Source organism: Nicotiana sylvestris, chromosome 7 (assembly GCF_000393655.2).
Source record: "Nicotiana sylvestris chromosome 7, ASM39365v2, whole genome shotgun sequence".
NCBI classification, from domain to species: domain Eukaryota; kingdom Viridiplantae; phylum Streptophyta; class Magnoliopsida; order Solanales; family Solanaceae; genus Nicotiana; species Nicotiana sylvestris.
Window position 1 is genome coordinate 19,946,108 of NC_091063.1, and position 14,715 is coordinate 19,960,822.

Below are 14,715 nucleotides of genomic sequence, written 5' to 3' on the forward strand. Positions count from 1 at the left end.
TTTTACCCAAAATTTTAACCGAAGTCAACATAAATTTATTTTAAATGCAAAATTTATCATTTTTCACAGATTTTTATATAATGGCTTTCCGGATACGCGCCCAAACTGCGCACGCAAATCGAGGTGAGACAGAAAGAGGTTTTTAAGGCCTCAAAACACAGAATTTATTTCTAAAACAAATGATGACCTTTTGGGTCATCACAATATGACTCCGCAAATATCGTTATGCCATTAATATACAACTTAAACTCTTTTTAATTAATGGAAACAATATATTCCGTTAATACAGTTTAAGCATCTATTTTAAATTTTTATTGTTCTACGTCCATCTTTCAATTTTGATTTATTGTTATGGAGTATTACTGACCTTACTATCCGAGTTTAACCATCCAAATCTTCATTATTCTCAGTTTGCACGTCTTCTACTTTGTATTTCCTTTTGATACGACATATTGTAATTATATCTAGGTGACAGAATCAATAAAAATAATAATATATCTAATGTGATCCTATAAGTAGGGTCTGAGCAGGGGCGGATGGAGCTTAAAGTTATCGAGTTCAACTGAACCCAATATTTTTATCGTGGGGCATAAATTTACGAGTAAAAATCACTATAATTGCAATAAATAATTGATATGAACCCATAACTTTAAAAATATAATAGGTTCAATGCCAAAAATCTTGAAGATTGAACACATAGAACTTAAATCATGGATCCGCCTCTGGGTCCGAGGAGCGTGCGATGTATCTTACTCCTACCTTGTGTGAGGTAGAGAAGTTGTTTCCGATAAACTCTCAACTCAAGAAAAGCATTTTCAAAGCAGGTTTGGAAAATACAGAAATAAATAAATTTAGATGATAATAGGGGTAAAAAAGAATAGTATTGACAGTAAAATAATAAAGGTGATGTAACCAAGAACACAAAATATTATGGATTGAAACACGTTAAAATGCTTTCCAAAAAGCAATATTTGTTTTCTCTCGCTTTCACGAGATTACTATGAAATTACATGCAAAAAAACATTTTTTTTAAAATCGAAATTTAAATGACAGATAATAAATATGAAATATGCAAATTAATGCTTATTTCAGCTTTGTGTTTCATCACAAGGGTAATCATCAGTAGTTTTTTCCTTACTCAAATTTGTAACAACTTGGTAATAAGCATTGTGTGCAGCCCTATTTTGTGCAATTATTTTCTTTCCACTAAACTTCCCCTTTCCAACAATTTTGCCATTAACATGAACTTCAACCTCTCCTGTTTCCCCCCATGAATCAACAAATTCAACTTTCAATCCATTCTTTTGGCATAACTCGTTAATTTTCGTAACGGGATGAATCTCGAGTTTTTCTAGAGTAATTAGAGGCCGCAAGAAATTTTTTACCACCTGTCATCAAAATACACATAGTATTGTGTTAGCAACGTGCAGATGGATGCAGGATTTTCACAAAAAAGGTTCATCATATAGAGTCATTTTTCGGCGAATCGAATTCAAATGAACCCTTATGTCCTCTAGCTTCGCCTATACCTCCAAAGATACAATGATAAGCTAGAAAAAGAATATTGTATAATATTTCAAAGTGAAAAAATCTAAAGCACCTTCCAAGTTGTATCCATGGAGAAATTGCAATCAATATAGATTGCACCAATCAAAGATTCAACTATATCTGCAAGAACTTTAGGGGGATCAATGAGACCTGTTGAATGCAATGGGTACTCCATTATTGCATTTCTGAATCCTTCCACCTGTGGACACATCAAACTTTGTCACCAAAACTGATTATTTTTTTTTTTTTAAATTACTCTACTCTTGAATGTTACTGCAATAAACTCAAAAAACACGAGTATCATATAAACTTGTGTTCTGTCTCACATATATCTAATACTTCAGTACTTTCTTCTCCTACCTTTTTGATACCTAAGGTATTATATGCACCATTTCTTTAAAAGACTCGGTCCTCTTTTTGACCACACTCATTCGTCAACTCTCCGTAATAAATGTTAACATGTAAATGGAAGAAAATTCTATGCACCAACCACTACATAAATTTATATACTCCCTCCGTTTCATATTAAATGGGGTAGTTTGACTCGGCACGGAGTTTAAGAAAAAAGAAAAAGATTTTAGGAACGTGTGATCTTAAAAGCTTAAGGGATAAAAAGTTTGTGGGACCATAACATTTGTGTGGTTATAAAAGCTTCTCATTAAGCGTAAATGGGTAAAATGAAAGAGTTTAAAGTTGAATTATTTCCAAATTTAGAAATGTGTCATTTATTTTGGAACAGACTAAAAAGGAAAGTACGTCATTTAATATGAAACGGATGGAGTATATAGTATTATTATTTTTATCAAATTTTCCGACCTACTAGTAGAACATCATGAATGTAGCTAGAAACTAGTAAGAAAAGGGACACTATAAGGATTTTTACTGAAATAAATTTGTTCTTACTTACTTGTCCTTTAAGTAAAGGCTTTTTGTGACGTAAATAATCATGCAAATTATATTTAATTGCAACTCTAGCAAGTTTCTCAGTATCCACATTGGCAGCTCTCAACCTTGTGAGTTTCCCAGGAGGTAAATCAGGGTAATCCAAATAATGCGCCGTTGCTATCAGTAGATTGAGAACAGCATCACCTACAAGAAGTGAATTCAAGATATAGATACTGAGTTCGGAATAAGTGTATTCTTATTATATATATAGTTCGAGTAAAAAGCAAAGTGAATACATAAAATTTTCTCTAGATCTTACCTACATACTCCAATCTCTCATATGATGCGCAGTTTTCTTCAAAGGAAGAATGAGTAAAAGCTTGTTGTAACAAATTAGGGTTCTTGAATTTGTATGCTATTATTTTCTCTACTTCCTCCACTGACCTCTCTGGAACAATATGAGTTTCATCATTTAGTGTAATTTGGTTCATTTCTGATGATGAAGTATAAAGAGAGACAAGGTTTTCATCACAAGGGTAATCATGAGTAGTTTTTTTCACACTCAAATTTTTGACAACTTGAAGATAACCATTGTGTGCAGCCCTATTTATTGCAACTAATTTCTTTCCATTAAACTTCCCCTTTCCAACAAGTTTGCCATCAACATGAACTTCAACCTCTCCTGTTTCCTCCCATGAATCAACAAATTTTACTTTCAATCCATTCTTTTGGCATAACTCGATAATTTTTGTAACTGGATGAATTTCGAGTTTTTCTGGAGTAATTAGAGGCTGCAACAAATTTTTTACCACCTATCATCAAAATACACATCGGGTTGTGTTAGCAACGTGTAAGTGAACGCATGATTTTCACCAAAGAGGTTCATCAATATATATATAGTGATTTTCTAGCGAAGAGGATTCAGATGAGCCCATAAAATACTAAACTAGAAAAAGAATATTTGTATAATATTTCAAAGTGAAAAAAGTTAAAAGTACCTGCCAAATTATATTCATGGAGAAATTGCCATCAATATAGATGGCACCAATCAAAGATTCAACTATATCTGCAAGAACTTTAGGGGCATCAACGAGACCTGTTGAATGCAATGGGTACTCCATTATTGCATCTCTGAATTCTTCCACCTATGGGCACATCAAAGTTTTTCACCAAAACTGATTTCTTTGAATTACCCTACCCTAGTACGTTACTACAATAAACTAATAAACACACGTATCATGTCAACTTGTATTTTGTTTTATACATATCACTTTCCTCTCCTATCTTTTTGATACCTCGGGTGTTATATGCACCATTTCTTTGGAAGACAGTCTTCTTTTTTACCACATTCATCAGTCAACTCTTTGTAACGAGTGAGAAAATTTTTACGAGCCAACCAATAAATAAATTTATATTTTTTTTAAATATAAATTTACAGACTTGCTTAGTAGAACATCGTGAATATAAAAAACAAGTAAGAAAGAGATATAAAAAAAACTAGTTTTCTTTGTTGTCACTTACTTGTCCTTTAAGTAAAGGTTTATTGTGACGTAAATAATCATGCAAATTATATTTGATGGCAACTCTAGCAAGTTTCTCTGTATCTACATTGGTAGCTCTCAACCTTGTGAGTTTCCCAGGAGGTAAATCAGGGTAATTCAAAAAATGCTCCGTTGCTATCAACAGATTAAGAGCAGCATCACCTACAGGAAGTGAATTCAAGAAACAGAGATAATGAATTCGGAATAAGTTTAATCTTATTATATATAGTTCTAGCAAAAAGCAAAGTGAATACATAGAACTTTCTCTAGATCCCCTTCTTACCCATAAACTCCAATCTCTCATACGAAGCACAGTTTTCTTCAAAGGAAGAATGAGTAAAAGCTCGTTCTAACAAATTAGGGTTCTTGAATTTGTATGCTATTATTTTCTCTACTTCCTCCACTGACCTCTCCAAAACTATATGAGTTTCATTATTCTGTGTAATTTGGTTCATTTCTTCTGTTAAATGAAGGTTTTCTGATGATGAAGTATAAAGAGAGACAAGGTTTTCCTCTTGTTTTGGATTTTCCATGGCTATATATATCATATGAAGTAAGGAGTTTGTATTGGCCATCTTTTTGAGTAGGTTTATATAGAATATATTTTCATTGTAAAGATAATGACATGAAGTAGGGTGAGATGAGAACATAAGGATTTTTTTTAATTTCTTTTCTTTAATTAGATTAGAAGATCCTGATGGTGTGAACTGAAATCATGACGTTAAGGTTTCCTATTAATGTCTAAATAAGAAAATAACTTGTTAGTTGGTTAGATTTAAAAACCTAAACAATATATAGGAGTTGACTTTAGAAATCATATACGTAGTATCAAAGAAAAACGTCTTCAGGTACACCTTTTGCGCGTGAACCATAATTTAATAAATATATAACTTTTAAAATTAAAGAAGGACAGTGTGATATATAAAGCATCTTGAATCCATGCAAGATCCGAGGAAAAACATAATTTTTAAAACTATTTGACTATAATATTAAATATCGTATTTGAGTTTTGAAATAAAATAAAGAACGAAAGTAGCCTATGATTACTTTGTGTCTAAATTAAAAGTTAGTGATCTGTTTTCTCACCAGTTTAACTTTGTCTATGGAATAATCAGGCACAATTTTAATTTAAGAGATATTTGCTACCTTAGTCATTCTATAAAGATTTTAATTTATGCTTTATTTTTTACTTCATATAAAAAACATATGTTATAAATATACACGTACCAAAAATTTATTATTTTTGTGTAACAATTAAGTGATGATTCACAGAACTATGGTGCAATACAGTATCCAGAAACTACATTAAGCTACAATTTGTGTTGGTTAAAATTATAATGTAAACATTAAATAAAATATTATTTAAGATTTTGAAGTAAATCATGTATTTTTCGCTCCTATTCCAAATCATGCAAAAACAAATAAGAATCTCTAATGTCGTCACACTTATGGTAAAGAAAAAAAAAATTCGGCGAGTTGCCTCATCGAAAACAAAAATATATTAACTATCCATACCATATCGATTTTAAATATTTAAATATTAAGACTTCATATCTAATTTAAATGGAAATGATTTAATAACCAATATTTTAGTTAATTTTAAAGTTCTAAATATTAGGAAAGTGTTATAAATATTAGGAAAATAATTAAATTATTATTTTTAAGTGATAGAAAATTAATTAAATGATTATTTCTAAATAGTAGAGAATTAATTAAATATTCCTAAATAGTAAAGAATTAATTAAATGACTATTTCTAAATATTAGAGAAATAATCAAATGACTATTGTCCAATGTGAATTATATATATTCTTCGGTTGAGGTTTGATACGAAGAAAAAGATATTCTTCTAAAAATATTTTGGAAAATATTTTCAAAAAGAAAATTTGTCTCACCATCCAACACTCTAAAAGTTTAAAAATTATTCCAAATGGATCAACTAAGAAAAATATAAGAGGAAAAAGTCGTTTTCCTTTTCACCTTTTGAAGGAAATTAAAATATATTTTTAGAAAGAATATCTTTTAGTGTTTGATTATAAACAAAATGTCTTATTTTCTGCGAGATGATTTCCTTGGTACCAAACACACCCAATCTTTTTTTTTTTTATTAAGGAATGCTGCTTAGTTTCATGCTTTCCAAATACAATTAGCATGCATAAATATGTTTCTTTAAATGCTTAATACTTATAATTTTGCTACCGACTGTAGCATGCTAATTGCCTTTTTAGCTAATTGGGGCATGTGAGCCGATAATTCACTTATCATATGAATTATTAAATTGATAAAACTAGAAAATGCTAAAAGTAATTGATGTTTTGATAGTATATTAATAATTTTGAAAAATAATCATAGTAATAAACACATCCAAATTGACCCCGTAAAAGCCAAACAAGAAGAGGAATCTTCACACAAATGGCGATTAACTGCTAATTATTTAGCTGATATACATAAAGTATAGAGTTATACGTACATTATTGAGTGAATAACTGTTTAAGTGGATTCTTCAAAAGAAAAAGGAAACAAATTAAAGTGGAGAAAGAATTGCCTGACTAGACAAAGGACTAGAGTGCCGGTCCATTTGAGGATAAGTAGCAAGATAGAGAGTGGGCACGTTTTCAACCTAATATCCAAAAATCAAATGACTTTGGGCAGAGCGTATAAAATCCAAAAGTCAAAGCCAAAGTCTTGCACTCGAAGCAAATACAGTGTCTTCAATGTCTTGTGACCTTTTAATTGCGGCCTCTTCTCAAATTATTACTCCCTCTGGTCTATTTTAGTTGTCGTGTTTTTTTTTTTATACGTTTCTTGAAAAATAATTAATACTAAGAACTAATTTAATACTCTTCACTTTTGGGTTTTCTATGGTATGTACTTGGTCAATGTTTATTTTTAAGAACATTTGATACTAAGAAAAAAATTAGTTAATTATACCTTGATTTTCCAAAACGACAACTATTTTGACTAGATATATTTAGCAACCACCAAGATTAATATGGATCGGAGGGAGTATTTTGACAGATTTGAAGAATATCTGTGAAAGTATTTTCAGTATATTCATTGTTGAACATTCTGTACATACACGTATATATACAAGAGAAGAAGTAGTCTACTCCATAACAAACATTACAAGTTGTATATTGACTGTATAACTAGTGTATAAACTTTAATGGACTCTTCCAGCAGCAGCCGCCCAAAACCGGGTGGCCCAAATGATATTAGGCCCAAATAGCTTAAGGCTGTCCAGTTCATTTTCCTTTCTTCATTGTTCAGAACCTCGTTCATATCAGTTGAGATAATGCACCAGCCTTCTTCTTCTTATCTTCCTCGATCCATCTTCTTCTTATCTTCCTTGATTTTATTATCCCCAATATCAGCTATATCAACATATTCTCACCACCATTTATATATAAAGACATTTTAGTGCCTAACCTAGCTAAATTTTTGTCTGTGTTAATAGGAGCTTTCCCTAGTTGTTTATTTCTCATGACTAAAAACAGATAAATGAACTAATACTCCCGTTGTTTCAAATTAGACGAGGTACTTTCCTTTTTAGTTTGTTCCAAAATAAATGAAATATTTCTAAATTTGAAAATTATTCAACTTTAAACTCTTTATTTTACTTATTTTAAACTTAATGAGAAGCTTTTATAACCATACAAATATCATAGCCCTATAAAGTTTTTACCCCTTAGACTTTTAAAATCACAAGTTTCAAAAGTTTTCTTTTCTTAAACTCTGTATCGAGTCAAATTACTTCATCTAAATTGAAACGGAAGAATTGAAACGGAAGAAGTAATATAATAGATGCTTTTAAACTGAAATTTTGGTTGGAACTGAGAAGAAGTGAAATAACCTATGAAGCTTTATTAACCGTTCCGATGACATACTCCACGAAAGAAGCCAATTCTTCCATAGTCATAAAATTCGAGAATATCGATTAGTATATGTCAAAGTTATCGAATATACTTTACATTATCGTTAACTAAAAGTTTTCGGTTCGAGCTATAAAAATTAAAAACTTTCTTGTTAAGACGTATTTTTTTCTTAAATGAGCCATACGCAAAGCGAGTATAAATTAATTAAGCCGTTGGATTTCGAAAAAAGCAAAAGACATAGGTCCATAGGATATGTCTTGACTAGGTAATGATCTGACTTGGTCAGTTAAAAGGAAAAAAAGGATACTTAAATACCAAAATAACTTCTCCATATAATAACTTCTCTGTCTTGGGCTAGTTCTTTTTTCTTTCATTTCCAGATCCTTAGCTGACAGGTCAAATGAGTTCAACTATTGTACTATTCAAACCTTGTGTACCAAGCAACACAATGTCTGTTTGTCCATTGACAAAAAAGGATATTCTTATCTTATCGAAGTAGACAAAACAACAAGCAATGAAATCAAAGACGGGCAAAGCCCCTAAGAAGCCTCTCCAGACCATACAAGGGTGCGTCGAGCCCTTCATTTAGAGCTGGATGATATAAAGCCCCTAAACTATAAGGTAAAGAAGCCTCTCCAGACCATACAAGGGTGCGTCGAGCCCTTCATTTAGAGCTGGATGATATAAAGCCCCTAAACTATAAGGTAAATAAGCCTCTCCAGACCATACAAGGGTGCGTCGAGCCCTTCATTTAGAGCTGGATGATATATATGAAACTATGAATCCTGGGGTCCTTGGAGCAACGGTAACGTTGTTTTCGTGTGACCTATAGGTCACGGGTTCAAGCCGTGAAAGCAGCCACTAATGCTTGTATTAGGGTAGGATGTCTACATCATACCCCTTAGGATACGGCCCTTTCCCGAACCCTGCACGAATGCGGGATGCCTTGTGTACCGGGCTGCAAAAAAAAATCCAAGGGTCCTTTGGTTGGAAAATTTGTATTTGAACTAATGTGTTCAATCCAATGCGCAAGTAAAAAAGATTTAGTTTATATACAGAGGGATAGGTTCTTTATATTACTTTTTAGGCGAGCTACCAAATTAGGCATAATATAGACAGTTGCCTTTCATAATAAGTCATTCTTACCCAATGGCGTTGAAAAACTACATACTGTCAGTGTATAGAAGTTAACTCACGTTAAGATGAGATTTTAAAAATTCTGTACTTACCAAAAACTCGTTGGTGAGTCTGTATTTCAACTTTGGTAACCCAAGTTGTAGAGGAGCAATAAGAACAAAATAGAGACAAATAATTCTATTTCTAAGCCCAGATTATTAGCTAAGTATTAGCAATCTTCATATTGTCAACACTAAGCATTCTAATAACTTCATTATATGCCCTGTTTGCTGCTCTGTTCAATGCAATTTCTTTCTTTACATGGCACATGCCTTTTCCCCTTAGTTGATTGTCAATAAAAACTTCAAAACTCCCATCATGTGACCACATATCGACTACCCGAACTTTAAGTTTATGCTTCTGACAGGTCTCATGGAGCTTCTTCACCGGATTTGTTTGAAGCATTTCCGGTGTAATTATGGGCTCTAATAGAGTCTTCGCTACCTACAGGTCGTCCAAAACCAGAAGCAGCTTGCGTTAAGAGGCGAGGAAAGAGAAGAATGCTGTCCAAGCAACGCATTTTAAGTCACAATCAAGAACAAAGCACAGACAGAAATTAAATAACTTAACCTTCACATGATAATCTTCTCATTAGTCAAAATGACATTCTTTATCTACTTAGGGGTCGTTTGGTTCAGTTCTGGGATATCCCATGGGATTATCTATCTCACCTCTTATATAGGATAATTAATACCACCATTTCGGCATTAATTTATACCGGTATTAGCTAATACCCACAACCAAACATGGGACAACTATAATCCCAAATTTTATGCAGGGATTAATATCCTTATCCTGGTAACCAAACGACCCCTTAAAGTATCTTTGTCCTCCTCAATGCCACCTTCTATTTGTAAATTACATTACATGGGACCATGTGGAGATATAATTTAAAGTAAAGAAATTAGCGCCCAAGCTCATCAAATTCTCAAATGGTTCTCTTTTTCCCATATTTTTCTGTTAAGTAAAAGTAACTACTTCAGCATCCAATCACAGAGATTCATACAAGATTCTTCATGAATTTTCAGTCATAAGATAGTAACATAATATATAGTTTATCCATACTTGGTGGTATGATTCATCAGATGAGTGGCTTCAGCGAAAGAGCCCTGTTAATTTCCTCCTTTTTTCTAAAGTTAACAAAATTTATATGCCATAAATTCACAAAACTGTGCCTACTTTCTAGCCATGCTTGAGACAATAGAAGGCTAGAAATGGAAGCCAAAGCTAAACCTAGCGTTGCATAGGCTCTAAGTGGACTTCCATGCTACAACATGTAAAATTTAGTTAAAGGAAAAGGTAGGCCTCTTTCCTTTTCTGTTGCCGGTTCTCTTTATTTCTTTCCTTTTCTTTCTTTATTTACGCTTTCTTTTTGAGGGCGGAGGGGCGAGGTGAGAGGTTCAAGTAGGAACCTTAGCTCCTAGCAACCTATATAAGCTATAATTACAAAACAATTAAATGACTCGTGATCAATGCCTTCACATATGAAGAGGTACATGTACGGCTAATAATTTGAACTGCTCTTAGAATTAGGTATTTGAGGGGAGAAAAAGAACATACCTCCCAGGTAGTGTCAATTGAAGAATTGCTATCAATGAATACTGCGCCTATTGTTGATTCAACAACATCAGCAAGCACCTTCGGAGCATTTATTAATCCATGGGAATGCAATGGATACTCCGGAAGAACATTTATAAATGATTGAATCTGTGAATATAGATAACTTTTGTCAAGAAGAAGAAGATCAGGGGCACATACAGAACCTGAAAATGAAACACTAAGAAAAGGTAAAGCAGTAAAGAAGGAGAACCATACTAATGGGAAAAAAAAAATTCCACACGACATTGAGAATAGGCAAAGGAAGTAAAGTGAGACTTTCTCATCCGTCTTGATCGCAAAGGTTAATAGATACTTTCAGTAAACACAGTCAAGGTGGAAAAAAGAATTCAAGAAGTATTAGACTCTACTTGAGTGTAGTCCTGTTTAAAGAATCTAAGGTCAACTATGTTAAATATTCCTCTTATTCCACTAACTGTTGTTTTTGCTTTCTTTTATGACTTCTTTTTCAGCCCTAGAGACTTTTGCAGAGATAGCAGGAGGAGGTTAGAAATTGGTATTTCGAAATTCTTTTCTCTAAAAGGAAATGAAGAGTAGAGTAGCAGTTCAAATGAAAGCCATCTAACGAGTAATATAAGAGAAGCCAATCAGCAAATGAATTTACTACATACTCCATTCCTATAATATTCAATAAGATAAAGGAACTAGGTAAACTAGGTAAGGGGGTCATGGATACATTTTATTAAGTAGCTCTTGGCACGCGTCTTTGCTTAGCCAGCAGCACAAATACGGGCACTTGTCGTGCAGTGAATAATTGTGACTCGGGTACGAGCCTTCATATTGCTCCAGATTAGGTTAGTAGCAAACTACCTGTTGGTTTCGTCAATGATAAAGATCTTAGAGTGAAAAGTATAAGGCAAAAATCACTTTTTTGGATATTTTGAAAGGATTAAGCAGAAAGCATAACAGCTCTATAACAAAATAGTTATGCTTCAGACATTTATTCCAAACCCTACAAAAATAATAAGCAGGATGAAAAAACTTCTTATGAATACATGGAAAACTGAGTTACTTCCACATGTATATGTACGTGAAAATGCTTCAATTTGCACTGGTACAGAAACACGGAACAGCCAAATGCCGACGTGCTATCTTAATTAGCAAACAAATACTAAAATATAGGAACCGTGCTGGTTATTGCCGAACAAGTAATACAAGAAAAATATAAAGACAAATCAAATGCCCTTAATTACTTAGCTCACTTACTCGTCGTGTAAGGATAGGCCTTCCATGCCGTAAATACTTGTGGAAGCTATGCTTAACAGCAACACGTGCAAGCTTCTCCGTGTCAACATTTGCAGCACGTAGAGGTGACAACAACCCAGGTGGGAGATTTGGATATTTGGAAAACTGTTGTTTTGTGATCATAAGGTTAAGAACCGAGTCACCCACATACTCGAGCCGCTCATAAGATATACAGTCCCTATCATACGACGGATGTGTAAAAGCTTGCCACAGTAAATTATGATCATTAAAGTGGTACCCTATGATTTTCTGTACGTCTTCAACGTTTTGTGATGTGTCATCTTGCAATGACCTTTTTGTTGCCTCCTCATTTGCCAGGATGCCTGGTAGGAAGCTATTCAAAACAGACCCTACCAGAATAGCAGCTTAAATCAAACAAGAGCCATGACTATAGCCAATATTAAATGTTCTATCATGTCTATTGCATTAAGTGCAGTAGAACAATTTCACTAGCGTAAATATAAAATCAACTGGAAGAAATAAAATAAAAGCAGGATGATTGTTGTTTGGTATATCTTTATTCCCACGTTCTACTGCCTGAAAAGCCACACCATTTCAATCCTATCTGCACCTAAAAGGAGACTTTATGGGGAGGTGAGACAGTGCTTCCAAGAGCTGTGGTGTATGAGTGTTTGTAAAAGAGAAGTTCACCAGAAGTTACTTGGATCTTGAAATTGGTAAATAGCAGCTTTTCTTTGGCTCATACAGATAACTATATGAGTTTTTTTTGTCAATTTTAAATACAAGGCCACCTAACTGCAGAAATTTGAGTTGATTATTAAAAGTATTAATGTCAATAAGAAAAGCTTAAAGTTGCTGGAACTCCTATTTTCTGCCACAAAGGTGGAAAGACCTATCATAAAGTAAACCAGCAGAATAAGATAAAGATAGTTGACAGTCACTTATGCAACAAGAACAACAAGAACAACTGTGCCTCAGTCCAAAACAAGTTGGGGTCGGCTATATGAATCATCACATCTTTCTTAAAGCTCAACTCATATCACTTGATATTACAAAATCTCCTCAAAGTTTGCCGCAACAGCAACAGCGACAGCACGTACACCTCAATCCCAACCTAGTTGATGCAACAGAGATAGTCATACCACAGTTCATTGTTTCTTCTCATGTATCTATGTTCCTACTTTTTCCACTGCAACTAACTAGTCTGTTGAAGAATGTATCAGGTTCATGAATCATTCTGATACTACTAGTACAGCAGTTGCACCTGATTCGAATCAAAACCATCTTTTAGCGTTTGGGCCTTATGAGACGCCCAAACTACTAGTAACTACCTAAACTTTTTTGTCTTATATTAAAAAAAAATGGTAAAACTAATAATAATGGAGCAGTGGCATAAGCTAGTAAAAGTAGAAATTTCTAAAACTTATGCTATGCTAAACAAAGCCAATGAATGACTTAACTAACTGCTTGAAAAACCTATAGTTGCAACTAGCAACTCATATAACATCCTTCTCTCCTAAAGACAGAGAGGAGCCTACAGCATAGAGAATGATGAGATAACCCAAGTCGGGCATTGAAACCATTGCCATAATATACATATCATTTTTCTCGTTCTACTCTACTTTTGAAGAAGTTGGAGCTTCACAAACCGATCATACGATCTAATTTACGGACTGTGACACCCAAAACACAAATATCGGAACATCTGCATAGCTCCTTCACATTCTGCTTAATCAGATATTACTTCAAATAGTCTAAGTGCTGCAAACGCTTCTAGTACAAAAACAAATTTATGAATATAAGTCATTGTTTCATGACAATTCAAAATATGGATTGTAGCTACAACTGTGCTTGTGGTCAGTCAAGGCGCGTGTAAGCTGGCCTTAGCACCACCGTCAACCAAAAAAAATTCCAGTTATCGATTGGTTCAGCTTCCAAAGTTACATTTCAGCACTAGAAACAATAGCATTCAAATATTGCTTGGGAGGGAATTTTATTAAAAAAAAATAAATCCAAAGAGCTTTGAACAAAATTTTAATTTTCAATTAACTTTCCATATTGCTCCTATATCCTTAGACACCCGTCAATCAAACAAGAAACACTAAACCTGCCGTGAAGATTCAATTTCTAAGCTCAGATATACATTTTAAAAGGCAGATTAAAATCTCTGTGCATATTCGATAAAAATAAAAAAAAGGAAACACAGATTAGAATTGCTAACCGTATTTTTGGAGGTTTTGAACGGGGACCCAATTCACGGCTGGAGTGAAAAAGGAACGTAACCAAGATCCCATTTGTAATTAGAGCATCTATTGATTTGTTCTTTGAGCCATTTCTTCCCTTCGTTTCCTTCCACTTCTACGCCGTAGACTGGAATGGTAGCAATTTAACTATCTGGTTGAAGAAGTTCAAGCTTGAGCCTTTGAATTCTCTTTGTAAATTGGCCAAATACATATTAACACCCTTAAAGTTGCCAGAAAATCTCGTTTAAACACTTGAACTTAGCTTTGTTCCAATTGAATACAATACTATGTTCATTGCCAAAAAGGCCAAAATTGTACATATACTATCGAAAGTTATTCTTGTTTATACCCGTTTCTACTTATCATACCTACCGTTAGTATAGTATATAAGTTTGTCCCCAACCCTAACAGATTTGCTATGTGGCACCGGGACCCATAATAATTTGCCAACTAGGTAATTCTTGACCATTCTTTTAGAAACCTGCCCCACCCTTATAACCCGTTAAATAGTCTCCTTCATCGATTAAATAAGACGTTATTCAGTCGATGAAAAACTAGGGTTCAGGCACAAATTCCTTTTTCTCTCGTTTGCTCTACTCTGTCCTCTCAGGTGAGATTCAATGTC

The 14,715-nt window shown here is 33.6% G+C and overlaps 2 protein-coding genes across 5 annotated transcripts; both read right to left on the reverse strand.

The window, feature by feature from the left end:
• Positions 1 to 1,056: 1,056 nt before the first annotated feature.
• Positions 1,057 to 4,506, reverse strand: LOC104247687 (endoribonuclease Dicer homolog 1-like). Of its 2 annotated transcripts, XM_009803759.2 has the most exons (7): positions 4,258 to 4,506; positions 3,955 to 4,136; positions 3,432 to 3,578; positions 2,753 to 3,245; positions 2,456 to 2,637; positions 1,601 to 1,747; positions 1,057 to 1,388 (listed from the first exon to the last, which is right to left on the reverse strand). In XM_009803759.2, exons 1-7 carry the CDS (start codon positions 4,427 to 4,429, stop codon positions 1,089 to 1,091), a joined length of 1,623 nt encoding a protein of 540 aa, XP_009802061.2. In that variant the 5' UTR covers positions 4,430 to 4,506; the 3' UTR covers positions 1,057 to 1,088. The 2 variants fall into 2 exon arrangements, with proteins under 2 accessions (XP_009802061.2, XP_009802062.2); XM_009803760.2 differs by lacking the exon at positions 3,432 to 3,578.
• Positions 4,507 to 7,072: 2,566 nt separating this feature from the next.
• LOC104247686 (ribonuclease 3-like protein 3) lies at positions 7,073 to 14,411 on the reverse strand. Of its 3 annotated transcripts, none has more exons than XM_070152712.1 (4): positions 14,069 to 14,411; positions 11,848 to 12,236; positions 10,585 to 10,731; positions 7,073 to 7,321 (listed from the first exon to the last, which is right to left on the reverse strand). In XM_070152712.1, exons 1-4 carry the CDS (start codon positions 14,139 to 14,141, stop codon positions 7,289 to 7,291), a joined length of 642 nt encoding a protein of 213 aa, XP_070008813.1. In that variant the 5' UTR covers positions 14,142 to 14,411; the 3' UTR covers positions 7,073 to 7,288. The 3 variants fall into 3 exon arrangements, with proteins under 3 accessions (XP_070008813.1, XP_070008812.1, XP_009802060.1); XM_070152711.1 differs by lacking the exon at positions 7,073 to 7,321 and adding an exon at positions 9,074 to 9,527; XM_009803758.2 differs by lacking the exon at positions 7,073 to 7,321 and adding an exon at positions 9,074 to 9,468 and having other exon boundaries at positions 14,069 to 14,407.
• Positions 14,412 to 14,715: the final 304 nt, after the last annotated feature.